Source organism: Eptesicus fuscus, chromosome 6 (genome assembly GCF_027574615.1).
Source record: "Eptesicus fuscus isolate TK198812 chromosome 6, DD_ASM_mEF_20220401, whole genome shotgun sequence".
In the NCBI taxonomy this organism is placed as follows: domain Eukaryota; kingdom Metazoa; phylum Chordata; class Mammalia; order Chiroptera; family Vespertilionidae; genus Eptesicus; species Eptesicus fuscus.
In genome coordinates this window covers 20,034,004-20,050,778 of record NC_072478.1, presented here as the reverse complement: position 1 = coordinate 20,050,778, position 16,775 = coordinate 20,034,004, and the positions used below count along the sequence as shown (strand labels likewise).

The following is a 16,775-nucleotide window of genomic DNA, read 5'->3' as shown; positions in this document are numbered from 1 at the left end:
ACTAGAGTTTCCGCGTTGGAAGGGAGCGCTGGACTCAGTCGGCTCTCCCGCGGGTCACAGGGTCACGGCATCGGCATCACCGTGGGCTTGTCTCCAAGGGCACCCCCTCCCCCAGGGAGCACGAGGGGGAGGCAGTGTGGGCTGGGGGCCCCTCTCCCCCCTCCTGTCTCCAGGAGCCAAAGACAAGTGTCCGAGCTGCCCTCCTCCCGCTAATGGCCCGTTTTCTGTGTCAGTGGCAAGTACCTCCTGTATGAGAAGAACGAGGTGAAGGCCCGGGACCGAGAGTGGAAGAAGTATGAGTTCCATTACGACAACGTGCTGTGGGCTCTGCTGACCCTCTTCACCGTGTCCACGGGAGAAGGCTGGCCACAGTAAGCGGGAGCCCGCAGGCGGAGCTCGGGCCCGGGGGGCAGGAGGGGAGAGGGTCTGAGAGCCCGGGGCTGAGAAAGATCTGGGAGGGGGCGGTTTGCTCCTGACTCCCCAAGATGGGGACCCTGCTAGATGCCTGGGGGGGGCTGTCACGAGCACATTGACCTCCGCGTGTGGTTGGGCTTCTAGGGACAGAAGTCCAGCCCTCACTTAGCTCGCCAGGCCCTGAGCGTCGAGGCTCCATCCCCAAACCGCCCCGAACGGGCACTGTCTCTGATTTACAGAAAGGCTCCTGCACGCAGGCAGCCACGCCCCCTTCGCCCGCTCTGTGCTGGTGACGCGAACCTCCGAGGCGGGCTGTGGACCGCACGGGCCAGGCCTGACTGCGGGGCCCTTCTCTCCGAGGGGCCAGGCCTGGGTGCCGACCCGCGCACGTGCGGGCCAGAGCCTGTCTGTGTACAATTTGGAGTTCATCGTGGGCTTTGGAGCGTTCATTTGGATGTATTAAAACATCGGAGTAAAATATCACTTACCTTGGTTATTGAGGATGTTGGCGCCCCCTTATTGGTGCCCAAGGCAAGCACCTCGCTGTCCGAGCCTTCGTCCAGCTTCTCCCCGAGATCTCGGAAGCGCCGGGGGGCGGGGGGGGGTGGGAGGCCGTAGATGCCAGCGTGTGCCCTCAGCAGCCATCCCCCCCGGACGTCTCTGCTCCCCCATGCGCACACTCGGCACCCACACACGTGGGCCAGTGCTAGCCCAGGAGGCACCTTGGGGTGAAATATTTAAAGATACTGCTTCCTCCACAGACTTCGCTTCCATCTGTCAGAACACCGTTTGCCGTGTGTTTAGTGACTTCGCTCAGTAAGGCCCTTTATGGCTTCCTGCCAAAGGGCTGTCATCGCGAAGGCACAAATCTCTCACGTCTGCGGTGCGAGCGGCACCCCGACACAGGGCCCTGAGCAGTGCGCAGCCTCTGCACCGTCAGAGCAGCTGTGCACACACTCTCCCCCGCACCCCCACTGCACCTCCACCGCTCCTCTCCTCCTGAGCTTCACACACACACACACACACACACCTGCCTCCATGGCCCCTCTTCACTCCTGGTTTCAAACCCCACTCGGCCACGTCTGAGCGGGTGGTCTTCGGCAGGTCGCTTGACATGGCCGGACCTTCGTTTCCTTGTGTGCAAAATGGAGCCAGGAAGAACCTCCCCGAGAGGGTTGCTGGGAAAATAAATAGGCCGTTGAACCTCTCTTCTGGCACATAACAGGCTCGAAATGCATGGTTGTTAACGCTCCCCACAGACAAGGGAGGTGGGGAGCCTACGGCTTCCTAAAGTAACCGTGGTAACCGGAGTCGGAAAACAGTGATTATTTTTCTTTCTTGTCCACTTTCTCTTAATATTTCTCTCCATGCCTGTTCCCTTGTCCCACTCCCCCCCCCCCGCCCCCTCCCCCCGCAAGGGTTCTCAAGCACTCCGTGGACGCCACCTTCGAGAACCAGGGCCCCAGCCCCGGGTACCGCATGGAGATGTCCATCTTCTACGTCGTCTACTTTGTCGTGTTCCCCTTCTTCTTCGTCAATATCTTTGTGGCCTTGATCATCATCACCTTCCAGGAGCAGGGAGACAAGATGATGGAGGAATACAGCCTGGAGAAAAACGAGGTGCCACTTTCCAGTTGCATCCCCCATTTAAAAATGGACAGTCCCCACCCCGACCTCCCCACATACATACGTACACACAGAAACCAGCTTCTGGGGGCGTGTGGGGAGGGAACCGCAGCATTCTTCCAGCAGAACCCCGTCTGCAGGGCAGCCCTTCCTGTGGCTTTCAGAGGAAAATACATCAGACAGAAGGTGTATGTATCAGTCAGTTCAGTAACGAGCATCCCTGAGATCTCAGTGCCAGATAGCCGTAACGGGGGTGATTTCTTGCTTGCCTTGCATGTCCAAATGGCTCTGCTCTATGTCACCGTTATCCATGTTCCCTCCAAGATGCTTCAGATAAAAAAGAGAGTATGTATAAGCACACCATCGTCCAACTCTTGAAACTTGGGCCCAAAAGAGGCACAAGTCACCTCTGTTCACATTTCATTAGCCCGAGTGAGTCACACGTCCACGGGTGATGTCAGTGGGGCGGGGAATGTCCCCCGGGGAGAGGTGGTGAATATTTATGAATGGAAGTCCAGCACACCAAAGAGGATAGACATGGTCCTTTGTCCTCCTCGCATCATCCACGCGAGGTGGAGGATTTAGAATGTACCCTTCTGTCAGGGACCAGCCTGACGGTTGAACCGGGCTGAGGTAGGGAGGTGGGAATTGAGAAAAGAAAGAAAGACAGGACAGCGGGATCGGGAGGGCGGCGAGTCTTCAATCAACTACGGCTACTTTATTGACTACACAATGCCTTTTATATACAAATACTGAATAGGAGGTCAACAAAGAGGAATGTGCTCTCTGTTCTTCTTAATCTCTAAGAGAAGTCAGGAGGCCAAGTTCTCGGTAAATATTTACAGACTTTTGATAAGCTATGAAAGGTCTCTCTTATTCTACTCATCTGCTGACAATAGGAATGTGCCATCAAAGCAAGTTAGATCAAAACAAGTCAGGAACACTGCGTCAGCTTACACCCGGTCTCCAACACCCTTCCTCCGCTCTGTTGACACCTAAGACGTCATGACCATGACTCCTCTCTCTACACCCCCCTCCGAGAGGAGGAGCCAAGTGTTCAGTAGGAAAGAACGGTTGAGCTTCAAAGTGAAACTTCAGCTTAAATTTGGGTTTGGCCCAGTTTACAGCTGTGCCACCACAGGCAAGTGGCTTAACCTCTCTGAGCCTCTATTTTCCTTGCCTGCAAAGTGAGGCGATTAATAGTACCCACTTCCTATGTCCGCTAAGGGGAGTCCATGAGATAACAGGGGGCAGACGTGTCAGTGCCAGTTCTGGCAGACGGCGACGTCTCAGGGAGCCATGGCTGGCGGGAGAAGAGAGCCATCGTGGGAGCTGATGGGAGTCCAGGGCTGCTAGCCGGGGGCAGGTGTACCCGAGAGCCGTGCTGCGTTAGATGGAGGGTGTTCGGTGTCGGGCGCTGTCCTCCGCCTGCCCTCACGCCACCGGCCTCTCTCCCGCAGAGGGCCTGCATCGACTTCGCCATCAGCGCCAAGCCTCTGACCCGACACATGCCCCAGAACAAGCAGAGCTTCCAGTACCGCATGTGGCAGTTCGTGGTGTCGCCGCCTTTCGAGTACACCATCATGGCCATGATCGCCCTCAACACCATCGTGCTCATGATGAAGGTGAGCCCCGGCGCGGTTAAACCCGCGGCATCCCTGCCCCTCAGACCTGCCCTCCTCCAGCAAAGTGGGACCCTCTGCTGTGAGTCCCCCAGGCCGACCTGCTGTTACCGCCCGGCCTGTGCCCCAGCTGCTCCCTCCGCCTGACACACACTTCCCGCCGTCTCTCTGGTCAGCTCCTCCCGGGGCACCTGCACAGCCCTTCCTCCAGGAAGCCTTCCCTGATCTCCCAAGACCGCCCCAGGTGCCCACCTTTGCAGGCGCCCTACCGTTACCTCCCGCGCCCTAATATCAGTGTGGGTTGCCCGACAATCCCCCCTCCCCAGCCTCTGAGACAAGTCCTGGTCACCCCTGAATTCCTAGGGTTCAGCGAGGTCTGGCTCAGAGGGAACAAGAGGGCCTTGCTAAGTGTTTGATGAGTGGCCTGAGGAAGGAGGGACAGGTAAGGACCTGGCCACTCTCAGGGCCATGGAGCCTCTTTAGAGCAAAAAGTCAGAATCTTTCTGTGTGTGCTTCGGAGACCAACGGCCTGGATTTGAGTCCAGTGCTGCCATTTCACTCATTGTTTAACCTTGCACAGGGACCCATGACACCTCAGGGCCTCAGTTTCCCTGTCAATACAATGGGGATGTTAATACTAGTGCCTTCCTCCCTCCCTTCCTCCTTCTCCGCCCCCCCCCCCCCCCCCCCCCCGCACCCGGGAGAGGAGGAGGGAATGAGAAAGTTCAGGCAAAGACAATAGCACATTTCTCGACACTTCAAAAACACGCAACAAATTGAGCTGCAAGTTATTGAACCGGTAAAAAATCAGTGCCGGTTTTCACTCAGAAACCCTCTCCGTAAGCAGCTCCTTTTGTTTGTCCATTGTAGTGAGGACGAGCAGTTCGAAGCAAACAGGAGAGAGGTGGGGAGTAGAGCAGGTGCTCCCCAGATTGCAATGTGCTCGCGGATCACAGGGGGGGGGGGGGGGGCTTGTTAACGGCGATGCTGGTCCGGCAGGTCGGTGGTGGGCCAGGGGCTCTGCATTTCCACGCCCTGAGTGTCCAGCCCTCGTGGACACCCAGTCTCCGTCACCCATCGTTCCCCGTCTGAAACACTGGACTATGTCACCTTCATCTATTTTTTTCCTAATTTTTTTGATTGAGGTGATATACACATAATATTCACCATGTCAAAGTGTACAACCCAGTGACATTTAGTATATTCACTATGTTGTTCAGCCGCTACCTCCATCAACTTCCAAAACATTTCCATCCCCCTACAGAAAACCCATCCCTGTGGCAGTCACTCCCCATGCCCCTCCCCCAGCGCCCGGCAACCACCAATCTGCTTTCTGCCTCTGTGGATTTGCCTGCTCTGGACACTTCTATTTTTTTTAAGTATTTTAAATTATAAACACCACACCCGCTGGCATTGCTCAGTGGTTGAGCAGCGACCTATGAACCAGGAGGTCCCAGTTCAATTCCCAGTCGGGGCACACGCTTGAGTTGTGGGCCACCAGCAATGATTCTGTTTCTCACTTTTTCTCCCTTCCTCTCAGAAATCAGTAAAAATATTTTTTTTATTATAAACACCACACTGTTTCACCCTTAAGTTCTTCAATATGCATTTCTTAAAAAAGAAGATTTTCCGACATATTCTTATGTTAGAGAAAATGAGTGATAATTCTCTGAGAGCCATATTGAATTGTCCCCAAAATGTCTTTTACAAAAAAAAAAGAAAAACAAAATGTCTTTTACGGTGAGTTGTTTTTGGAGCCAAGATCTAAATGACTACACATGGCCTCCAGTTTTTGTCTTTTAAGCCTCTGTGCTCCCCATCCACACCTTTTTCCCCTATACTCTTGACTTTTTGGAGAAACAGGTGAGCCGAATGAAAAGGGTTCCAGCTCTAGATGCATTGGTTTCCTGGAGGCGGGCGGGGGGGGGGGGGGGGGGGGGGGCGGGTGTGTGTGTGTGCAGGCTGTAACTTCTTCCTCCATGTGCCGTATGCCCTGAAAGCTGGTAGTTAGGTCTAAAGGTTATAGATTCAAGTCTGATTAAATAGTTGGTCAAGAATATTTCCCAAGGAGTCAGAAGAACGGTTACCTCTGGGGCTATGATCGACCGGGAGGGGATGCAGGGAAACACTTTGGGGCTGGAAATGTTGTAAAACTAGGTGTGGGAGTGGGCTCATGGGCGCGTGCAGGTAGGAATTAAAAGGGGGTCTGGGAAAACAGAGGTTCCTGCAGAGAGCCTGCTTTAGACACCCTCCCCAGCCCCACCCGGCCAGGCTGTCCCAGGATCGAAGGAGTTTTTGTTTTGATGTGAAGAGCTTGCCTGGAGTTGGCTCCACAGGGGTCAACAGGGACCCCAAGTGTGAGTCCTGTCTGGCCCCGGTTAGGACAGCCGCAGAGCCGCCTCCCCAGACCCTGCCACCCACTGACCCCGACGCCCTTCCCTCTTCTTACTCTAGTTCTACGGGGCCTCGGTTGCTTATGAAAATGCTCTGAGGGTATTCAACATCGTTTTCACCTCCCTCTTCTCTCTGGAATGTCTGCTCAAAGTCATGGCTTTTGGGATTCTGGTAAGTACAGCTTTAGGGCTAGAGTTGTGTGTTGGGGGGGAGCCCCGAGGGGCACTGGGTGCTGGGTGATGGTCCACCCACCTGGCACCAAGACCCCACCCCAGTGGTGGCTTGAGCATCCTTCCAATGCCCACAGACTCTGCTTAGATGTTCTTGCGCTTGCCCGGTAACACCCATGACGCCTGGCACATGTTGACTTACTATGTGCAAGGCGTGCACTTATTCAGCCATTCCTGGAAATGACCCATTTTAGAGTAAGGAAACGGATCTCCAGACAGGCGTTCAAACTGTTGACGCTGCGACCCTCAGTGAGAAATGCATTTGACAGTGGAGCCCAGCACTCAGACGTGCACATGGACAACCGGAAGGAAATGAGTGTCAGCCCTCATCACATGCCCTGTCATTCTCCTGGACTCCCTTTCCTTTTTCTTTTTTTCAAATGCACTTTAGAACCCACTCGCTGGACTTCATCTCCCAGTAATGCAAGTAATTGCATCGTTACCTTTTGCCAGCTACTGACTGGACTTGAGCATTTCCTTCCATCTGGCAAGCAGACAGCAAACCCCTGCAGCATTAGCAATCCAAATCACATACTTTCCTCATGCATTGTAGAGGTTTCGGAAACCTTACAGTTTGGTTTGCGCTCATCGTTGCTTCAGAATGCTGGTGGTTATTAAACCTTCGACTAAACCGTGTTTAATATGTTAATGAGGAAGTGCATTCATCATTAGATCACCATTTTAAAAATATTTTGATCACCATATTTCAATAGAACGAATGTTCTCGCCATCCTGGGTATCTTATTTTAAGCATTTAGAAAGCTTCCTCTGAGAAGGTCTTCCCGATGGCCAAGGAGGGTCACAGCACACAAACGCTGAAGAAGGCCCCCACGAGTGACCAAGCTGAGACTTAAAACAGATGCCTTCCCTCTTGATCACCCCGTTAGCCTGTTCTCTGCAGAGAATGACCGGCAGCACCTGGTGTCAGCCTGGGTCTCACCTGGGCTTCTCCAAGTGGCATAGGGCAGCGGTCGCCAACGGGTGGTCCGTGAGGTCCGAAAGGTTGGCGACCGCTGGTACAGGGCATCAGCTTTAACACCGGAGAGATCTCCGTTCACATGGTACCCAGGCTCTGTCACCTCACCTCTCCCGCGTCACTGCCTCTCTCTCAGAGGAACTCTTGCCAACCCTAAACACATAGTGTGTGTCTGAGACGGAGAGGGAAGCCTGGCAGTGAAGGATGACAGTCAAGCTCACTGGCCCGCCGTGGCTGCCAACTCTGCTCCCTCTCAGAAGTACTTGGGGAGATTTCTTTTTAAATGGGACCCAGACCCATCCCCAGAGATTCTGATCCACTTGGTCAGGTAGGGGCCCCAAATCTGTTTTTTTTTTTTTCTTTCTTTTTAATTTTTTTAATATATATTTTTTTTATTTCAGAGAGGAAGGGAGAGGAGAGAGAGATAGAAACATCAATGAGAGAGAATCATCGACCAGCTGCCTCCTGCTCGCCCCACACGGGATGGAGCCCACAGCCTGCGCATGTGCCCTGACTGGGAATTGAACCCTGACCTAGTTCATAGGTCGACCATGCTCAACCACTGAGCCACGCCAACTGGGCAAATCTGTATTTTTTTAAGATTTAATTTTATTTCTTTTTATTGCTTTATGTATGTATGTATGTATGTATTTATAGAGAGAGGAAGGGAGGGAGGGAGAGAAACAGTGCATCGGACAGTGGTCCAACCAGCTGAGCCAAACCAGCCAGGGCCTGAATCTGTGTTTTTAATGAATCCCCGGGGCGTCCAGGGTGCTGCCCAGGCTGTCAGACCCCGAGCTGAGCACCAGCCAGGCCGGGGAAGCACCCTGCAGCCAGGCAGTGGCACCAGCTCAGCATTCTCGTCCTGGGAATCCACCAGGACAAGTCACAGCCTGTGTATGGGGAAAGGCGTGGGCTCCGATGTTCCCATACCTGGGAGCGAATCCTGCCTCAGCCCCTCTCTAGCCGTGTGGCCTCAAGCAGGGCACTGGCCTCTCGGCTCCAGTGTCCACACCCAGCAAATGGAGAGTCCTGTGGGCCCCGCCCAGTGCAGCTGTCAGGCCATTCTTCCCTCCTAATCAGTCTCCTGGTGATGATCTCCCCCCCGGGGGCTGGGCTCCATCTCCCAGCCAATGGCAGTCCCTGCACCAACCCTGTCCCTACAGTTTAGATGAAGCCCCAGGATCCCCAGGTGAAATTTAGGCCGAAGAGGAGAGCCTTGCAGTCCAGGGGCTGGAGGCCTGTCACTGCGCAGCTAGGAAGTTGTCTTCCTTTGGGCTCCCCGAGAAGCAGAACCTGAGACGAGGATTGAGTGAAAAGAATTTATCTGAGAGGTGACCCCAAGAAACACATGATAGGGGAAACAGACTGGGAGTGAAGGGGTCGGATATCCAGCGCAGGTTGCAATTCTGCTGAGGCCCTCCAGGGGGCAGCAGAGGGTCATCCGCGTCATTCCATTGACCGGGAAGGGAGCTGGAGTATTTATCCTCCAGGGCCCATCAGCCATAGTGAAGGGCTGCTTCCAGGGGACCTGTTAATTCCCCAGCAAATACGCAGCCTGAGAAAGCCCCTGGGCAGAGGAACGAAGGTGCGCAGTCATGTGATATGAAGGAAGGTGAGCAGGGCCCCAGCAGCACCTGCTAAAATACCGTAAGTGCCATCGGAACCCGCATTGCTTTTCGATGACTGTAAAACCACAACGTCCATCTGTTGAGCACCTACTGTATACCAAATCCCACTCGGACTCCATTATATGATTGTTGTTACACCCTATCCTCCAGAAGAGGGCGCCAAGACCCACAGAGTCCAACTCGGTACATTTAACTCAACCTTGCTGAAAGAATTGATCCTGGGAAGCACAGCTCTAAAGCCTGGGCCCTTCTCCGGGAGGCAGCGGGCTGCTGCAGGGTCAGACACTCGGGAGGAGCTGAGCACTTAGAACGCCCCGGCCTCTGCCTTGTGAGGATGCTGGGAAGGCCTGTGTTTGGCATGAGTCTCAACGAGCCTTGGGGGGATGGGGAGGGCGTCTCAGCCAGACCTGTAGATCCAGGCAGGGGTACTGCTTGGTGTGGGCTCCAATCACGTGGAATATTTCAGTATTGTAACAACAATGCGCTGTACCTGTGGGTCCCAGTTGAGCCAGCACCCAGCCCCGGGATGTACCAATCAGGACCTATCAAGTCAGCTACAGTAACAAACAGCCCTCACATCTCAGTTGCTTAAATCAACAAAGGTTTTGTTGGCACTCAGTGCGGGGCAGGGAGGGGGGACTCTCTTTGCCTATAGATACTCAGGGACCCAGGCTCCTGGAGCAGCCCCATCTGGCATGTCCCGGGTTGCCAGGGTTACGAGAGTTCTGGCAGTCCTGACTGGCCAGGAAGTGACTCGCACGGCCTCTGCTCACAGCCCCTCGGCTAGAACTAGACACCCGGCCCCATCTAACGACTAAGGAGCCAGGACACGCAGCCTGGCAGGTGCCCAGATGGCCTTGGTACCCTTGTTACTGTTCCCCTTCTCCAGATCAAGAAGTGGAGGCCCAAAGAGGTTAAGTCACTAGCCCACAGCCACACAGCTGGGAGGTGAACCCAGTGGCCGCTCTCTTTGGGAGTGTGCTGTGAACACAGTCCTGATTCCGTAGGATCCTCAACATAGACTCCAGACTCCAAGTCCCAGCCTGGGGTCAAATCCTGGCCCTTCACGTCCATGCTGCTCACCGACCAGGCCAGTGATGACTTCACTCTCTGAGCTTGTCACCTCATGTAAAATGAGTGGTAATCCTTGTTTTTGAGGTCTTCTCCCCAGCAGAGTTGACGAGGGCCCTGGAGGCCCCCTCTGGGGTCAGGCAAGCCAATGGAAGGCCTGGGTTCTGCAGAAGGGCAACTCAGAGGAGCCGCTCAGTAGCATTTTGCAACTTGAATGGCCAAGACTGTCCCAGGCACTTGGGCTGATCGGAGCTGTGCCCCCGGCTGGCCTTGGGGGACCCAGCATGAGCCCTGAGTTGGCATCTCTGTCTTGTGGGTCCCCATTCTAGAATTATTTCCGCGATGCCTGGAACATCTTCGATTTTGTGACTGTTCTGGGCAGCATCACCGACATCCTCGTGACTGAGTTTGGGGTAAGTTTCCCGCCGGCTTCTTTCTGGGCAACTCCTGGCTGGGAGGGGGCGGGGCGGGGCGGGGGGGACGGGGAAGAGGTCATCCAGAAGCAGCAGGTCCCGACAGCCACAGCTGGCTCTTGCCAGCACTCGGCCGTGAGCAGAGAGGGTAAAGCAGGGCCCCCAGAGGCAGGGCCTCCCCCCGCCCCCCCGCAGGAGGGCAACTCACGAAGGCAGGCGTTCCCAAAGCCACAGCCATGGGGCCAGTGCTGAGCGCAGACTCCCCTGCCCCAGTGACTTATGAATAAACGTGGGCTGAGTGCACTGAGAGAACTGAGACCCTTAAAGGACCCAAGGCTGAGCCCCACCCCAGACTCCACACAGTGTTGGGGGCCCAGAGGGAACCAGCTTCAAATCCATTCTGCCTGAACGAACACCTCCTGGTTCATGGGCAGGAGGGAGCCGTGGCCCTTGGACCAACCAAGGGAACCACTCCCAGAACCTTGGGAGGGTCCAGGACATCTACCCTGCTCTACCCCCAGACCTGGGGGATTCCCCCCACGTGGGGGTCTCTGGACTGGCCCCACATTGTCCTTGTACCTTGTCTAGAAGACTCGGGGCCCCAGATCTTCTGTTCAAGATCCCTCCTTGGCCATTTGCCAGTGAGCCCAGGCTTGAGGGCCCTCTGGAGGTTGGGGGGAGAGCAGGATCCTCAAAGCGGGGGAGGGGCAAAAGCAGAATGTGTCAGAGCCAAGGGCCGGGGTGGTATCCACCTCATAATAACAGCAATAAAAATAATGATGGCCGACAAGAATGGAGCATTTGTCTGCCAGGTATTGTGCCAAGCATTTTATGTGGATTCGCTCGTGGTATAGGTGTAGGGCTCAGCATATAGGTGAATTCCCTTGGACAATTGGAAAGCAAAGACCATTCATGGAGGAGGAGGGAAGGCATCCAAAACCCAGCCACTGTGAGGAGCTGTCACCTGCCCAGGTGCTGAAGTGGGGGGAACCTGGCCTGGATTGGTGAGGGGCTGTGGACTAGAAGGACCAGAACCCCTAACAGAGACTAAGGGCCAAAGCAGGAAGGAAGCATTGGGGAGAAGCACCCAGCCTTTCTCTCCTAGTGCCGCCTCCTGCCAGCACCTCCCATCGGCCAGGCCCAGCCAGAAGGGAGCGAGAGGACCCGCAGCCAGAGCGATGCTCACAGTAGGCAGAGAAGAGCAGAGGATAGATCCGAGTGGGGTGCTGCCCAAGAAAGAGGGTGTTGTACCATTTCACCGATGAGGAAACTGAGGCCCGGTGCTCAGGGAAGAGGGGCACCTGCCTAAGTTGACACAGCCGGGCCTGGTGACTCCTGAGGGGACATGGGTGTTTCCTGGGGTGTCCCCACATGCGCCCCCAGCAGAAGATCAGTTGGCCCACTCTCTGTCCTGGAAGACTGGCAGGGCTGGGGAGCTGCACAGAAGAGGGGGCCGTTCACCTCCCAGCACGCGCACCCAGGTGGTACCTTGGCCACAACTCTTGGCCTTCAGCTCCAGTGATGCAGAAGCTCCCCTTCCCCGCGTCCTACCCGACACTTCCCTCAAGAGAGGTCGTGCCCCCCTGGGGTCTGTTCCCATTGGGTTGCCCCCACCTGGCCACTGTCCCCTGGCAGAGAGCCAGAGCCTAGACCTAAGTTTCTAAGAAGTCTGAGCTCCAACTGGCTTCTTGCCCTTGGACTGAGCTCTCAACAGCCTTGAGCCAATGTCCCTCTGGGGCAGGAGGTCGGAAAGTGTGGCCTACCACCCCAGTAAGGCAGGTGGAGAAAGTTGGTTATCACCTCCAGTTGCCAGTAAGAGATCCGTAGGGCTGAACCCCAACAGTTCGTCCTCCTGGCTACAAGACATGGGGGGGGGGGGGGGCGGTCAGGAGGATGGGGCACAGGATCCAATTCAAGGGCATCAAGACCATTACAGTAGTCAAAACAGCCCTCCCTATGAGTTGTTTGACGTTGAGCAATGGTGTTACTTCCTCTCAACCTGTATATAGGGATCATCACAACTAAGCCCATCAGATCTTCCATTCATTCATGCACTCAGTAAGCATGCATTGAGCGCCTGCTGTGTGCCAGGCATTGCTATAGGTGCTGGAGACAGAGCAGTGAACAAGTCAAAATATACAAGAAGGCTGCCTCGCCCTAGCTGGTTTGGCTCAATGGGTAGAGCATCCACCTGCGGACTGAAGGGTCCTGGGTTCAATTAGCATCAAGGGCACATGCCTGGGTTGCGGGCTTGATCCCCAGTAGGGGGCATGCAGGAGACAGCCGATCAATGATTCTTATTGATAATGTTTCTATCTCTCTCCCCCTCCCTTTCTCTCTGAAATAAATCAATCAGTCAATAAAAAGAATGCTGCCCCCATAGGGCTGACATTCATAGGAGAAAGATGGCAACTTTTAATAAGGCAGAGCCATCAATGCGAAGTGCTTGGCACAGAACCTACCAGAAAATATAGTTCACGAATGGTGGCTTTGTTATTGCCATTATTACCGTGGATGTACTTGAGTTTTACTTGGTCCGCCGGCCCCTGGCTCTCAGAATCATTTGGAGGGAAAGCTAGAGGCGGGTGTTTGGACCCTTTAAGAATGATAAACTCCCAGCCTGGAGTAGGGGAGGCCTGCCCTGCCAGGCAAGGAGCCACAGTCGCCCCTTCCTGCCCCCCAGGTAAGCCCGCTAGGTCTGAGGCAGGAGGAACCAGACCCTCAGAGGGCAGGTCCCAGGGTTGGGGGGAGAGGGCCTGAGACCCAGTGGGCCTCAGCTGCTGCCCCTAAGTGGCCTGGGTGACGTGGGTTTGCTCTGCGTGCGATGGATAATGACTGTGTTTCTTGTCTTGTCTCTTTTCATGCCTGCTCTTTAAACTGTATATTGGCACAACGCCGTCTGAAAAACTCATCCAATCAAAATGCACTATGAAATTCATTTGTTCATCCATGACGTGGTCTGTGTATTCATACACCAATGACTATCTCCCAACCCACCACCACCACCCCCACTCCCCGCCCGGGAACCGAAACCCATTGGTTTTTTGGCACTGGTTACAAATCAACCTAAAAAACGCTGAACACGCCTCCCCAACTGTCCCCGCCCGCCCGCTCCCCCTCCATCTTCAACATCTGCATCTAGAATCCGGTTGGTGTTACTTCTTTCTGAAGTCTAAATGCCTTACATTAACTGTGAACGCATCTTCTCGCATCAGCACTGCATGTCATGCCCTTGGCTTTCTGACTGGGAATGCCTGACACCCCCTCTTATTTTCCGCCTCCCCCCGGCTGTCTGTCCCTCTTACCCCCCTCATCTGTCCCCCTCTCCAACCTCCCAGCCCCCCCTCCCTCTTCATTCCTACAGAGCTTCTCTCTCTCTCTCTCTCTCTCTCTCTCTCTCTCTCTCTCTCTCTCCTTGTTTCCATTGGGTTCTGAATTGGGGTTTTCTGTTTGGCTTGATTTGCATCTTTTGCAGAGAAAAGGATGGGTTTGCCAGGACAAGTCGGCTGGCTGGGCCTCCAATCCCATTGCTTACACACATCTGACACTCAGAACCCTCAGCTACCCTCAAATCACTCCAGTTCCCTGTTCAGTTCCATGGAGCCTGAGCCCCAGGAAAGGGCCTCCCATCCCTGACCCCATTCTCAGCCCTTGCGCTCTTTGGGCTTGATCACCAGAGATGAATCTCCAAGCCTGATGGGGGGAGTCTGAGGGGTGGGCAGCATGCAGGCAAAGACTCTCAGGCGAGGGAGACTCAGAACTGCTAAAGCTGGGGTCCTAGCTGCTTCCAGATGGGCCAGCCCACCAAGGCCATGAGCCACACACACACACACACACACACACACACACACACACACACAGAGTCACTGCACACATGTGCCCTCTCCTCTTCCTGGCTCTGTCTCTGACCCCTCACTGTCTCTCTCCCCACTGCATACACACAGATGCACACACTATCCCTCTCCTCTCTTACATCCATCCACCCTGCACGCCCATACCCCCACCCCAGCATACACTGTCTCTCTCCTCACTTATTCAGCTCCTCACACACCTGCACACCTCTCACTCTGTTAAATCTGACCTGCCTCTTCCCCGCCCAGCCCTGAGCCCCTGTGAAGGACCCCCAATAGCATCTTTACACCAGGATTCCTCCCCTAGCGGTACACGTGTGCTCATTTACCAAACATTGAATGAGCCCCAATTCCGTGCCACAGATGAAGGGGAGGCAAAAGCGGACACCACCACTGCCCCCCTCACCTGGTCAAGTGGGGGAGTCAGGCATTGCAAACCCACTTGAAATTGTAACGGTGCTGCAAGCTGAAGGATGAGCAGTGCTAACAAGGTGGAGAGGGGGAAAGGGCATACGAGGTCTAGACAGCACATGCAAAGGCCCAGTGCAGGACAGCACGCGGGGGTCAGGGGCTGCAAGTGAGGGGTGTGGCTGGAGGCTGGCCCATAGGAAGTAAAAGGGGCAGAAGGGGACAGACCCTGGGGGCCTTGTTGTGGGAGCGTGGGAGGATTTGGAGCTGGGGAGGCGCCATCAGAAGTGTGATTAGACGAGGTCACTGTGGCTGCAGAGCCCCAGCGGTTTGGTGGGGCCTGGGCTGCGGGAGGCCAGCAGAGGACTAGCCATCTGAGCAGGGGCCTCCCCAGAACCTGGGGGTGGGCCCCTCTGGGCTGTGGGTGAGAGGGGTACCTGGAGGGACGTGAGTCTGGCTTGACCCGGAGGTGATTAGGGGATGCCAGGAGGCCTGGTTGGGGAAGAGCGTGAGTGTGTGAGGCGCCTTTAAGGACACCCTGGAAGGAGTCGGTAGGCAGGTGGTTATGGGGCTGGAGCTCAGAGGCGGGTTCTGGGCTGGAGGGGGCAGGATTTCTCCGGAGCCATCGGGTGGGTGGTTCCCCGGTCCCGAGCCCTCACACCCCTGAGCACGCCAGCCTTCGGGGCCTGCACCCCGCCCAGGCACCTAGAACCTGGGTGCACAGGGCAAGGTTGGAGGAGAGGACAGCTGCTCCTTGTGGCCTGTGGACGGGAAGATGGAAGCTAGAAAAAGGGAAGTTGCCGGAAGTTCTGTGAGCACTTGAAGGACTGGATGCAGACGTGGGAAGAGGGGGAGGGGTGGATGAGGGCAGACTAGCACCTTCCCTGCCCCATCACCTGGGCCTCTCTCATCTCCACCCCTCCCTCCCCTCCCATGTGTCTCCCTCCCCCTCGGTTCGCATGTCTCCGCACGCCTCTCCCCGCGAGGCCCCTCGCTTCTCCCGCATGGTGGCAGGCTCCCCGCTCACCCCGAGCCCCCGAGGCTGCTTCCAGGGCCCGCCTGCCTCTGCATGCTGAGCCAGTCCACATGTGTGTCCCACCCCACGAAGGGATGGCTTGTCCTCTGGGGATGGATGGGAGAAGGCTGGGGACACCTGGTGGAGCTGGGTGGCCAGGCCCGGAGTCAGAGCAGTGGGGCTCATTCAGGGAGCTTGGGACATTGTCACAGAGCTTAGCCCATTGGGTTTGAGCAGGATCTCCCAGTCCCCACTCCCATCCTAGAGACATAGGGGCCAACTAGTGTCCTGGACTTTGCCAGCAAATCCAGAGGCATCTTGTCCGCCCCAGAAATTCCTTGAGCCCCATCACTGCCTCGGCCCCCGGGCCAGAGCAAGCGGGTACAGATTTGGGGCTGGGGGCTGGGAAGCCCTGGGGAACCCACTACGTAAGATGCCATGTAATTCATCACCCGAGCTTTTGAGACCTAAAGGGGTGCTGTGACTGTCAGGGCAACCTGTGTGGTCACCCCTGTGCCATTTGGGGGTGAGGGCTGAGCCCATTTAAATCTGGCTCCACGGGGTCTCCCAAGTCCCAGTTAAGGCCTCTCTATCGCAGCCCACCGGCTGAGGCACAGCAGGGTGGCCATGTCTGCGGTGACAGGGCTGAAACGAAAAGTGCTTCTGGTGGCCGACAAGGCTCCCTAAGCCGGAAAGCAGGTGCCACTTCTAGAACGGGGGCCTTGGGCAAACGGAGGACACGGGCCTGCTTCGAGGTGCGTAGCCACATCCGAGCCCCAACTAACTGCTGTCAGGCCGGAAGCAGGTCCAGGGTTGCCAGAAAGCCAGATTGGGGGGGAGTTCTGATTTTTAAACAGTGCCAACTGCTTTTCAGTACAAAACTGCTCAGGCCCAACAACATAACTTTGTCAACCAGGTGATTAGATTTGGTCCATTTGTGACTTCTAGTGCCTTGTCCCCCACCAGTGTCCCCTGAGGCCCCAGATGACAAGTCCCAGGACAGTTACATAGTGACCAGGGCCCCAACCCACCAAGCTGGCTGGCTGCCTCCCACCTCCTCTCCCCCTGTTGTCTGGCCCCAGGTTCTGGCTTGGGTGGGAGGAGGTGAAGGCAGGAACTAAGTA

The 16,775-nt window shown here is 55.7% G+C and overlaps 1 protein-coding gene across 3 annotated transcripts in view; it reads left to right on the top strand.

The window, feature by feature from the left end:
* The window catches only part of CACNA1A (calcium voltage-gated channel subunit alpha1 A), a 221,062-nt gene that overhangs the window by 175,302 nt on the left and 28,985 nt on the right, over window positions 1–16,775 (top strand). For 2 of the 3 annotated variants that reach the window (XM_054717352.1, XM_054717351.1), the window contains exons 27-31: window positions 234–371; window positions 1,833–2,034; window positions 3,501–3,665; window positions 6,117–6,227; window positions 10,294–10,377. In XM_054717352.1, coding sequence (XP_054573327.1) covers window positions 234–371; window positions 1,833–2,034; window positions 3,501–3,665; window positions 6,117–6,227; window positions 10,294–10,377 — 700 coding nt within the window. Of the gene's footprint in view, window positions 1–233; window positions 372–1,832; window positions 2,035–3,500; window positions 3,666–6,116; window positions 6,228–10,293; window positions 10,378–13,519; window positions 13,526–16,775 lie in introns of all 3 variants that reach the window. The other variant, XM_054717353.1, reaches the window with a different exon arrangement.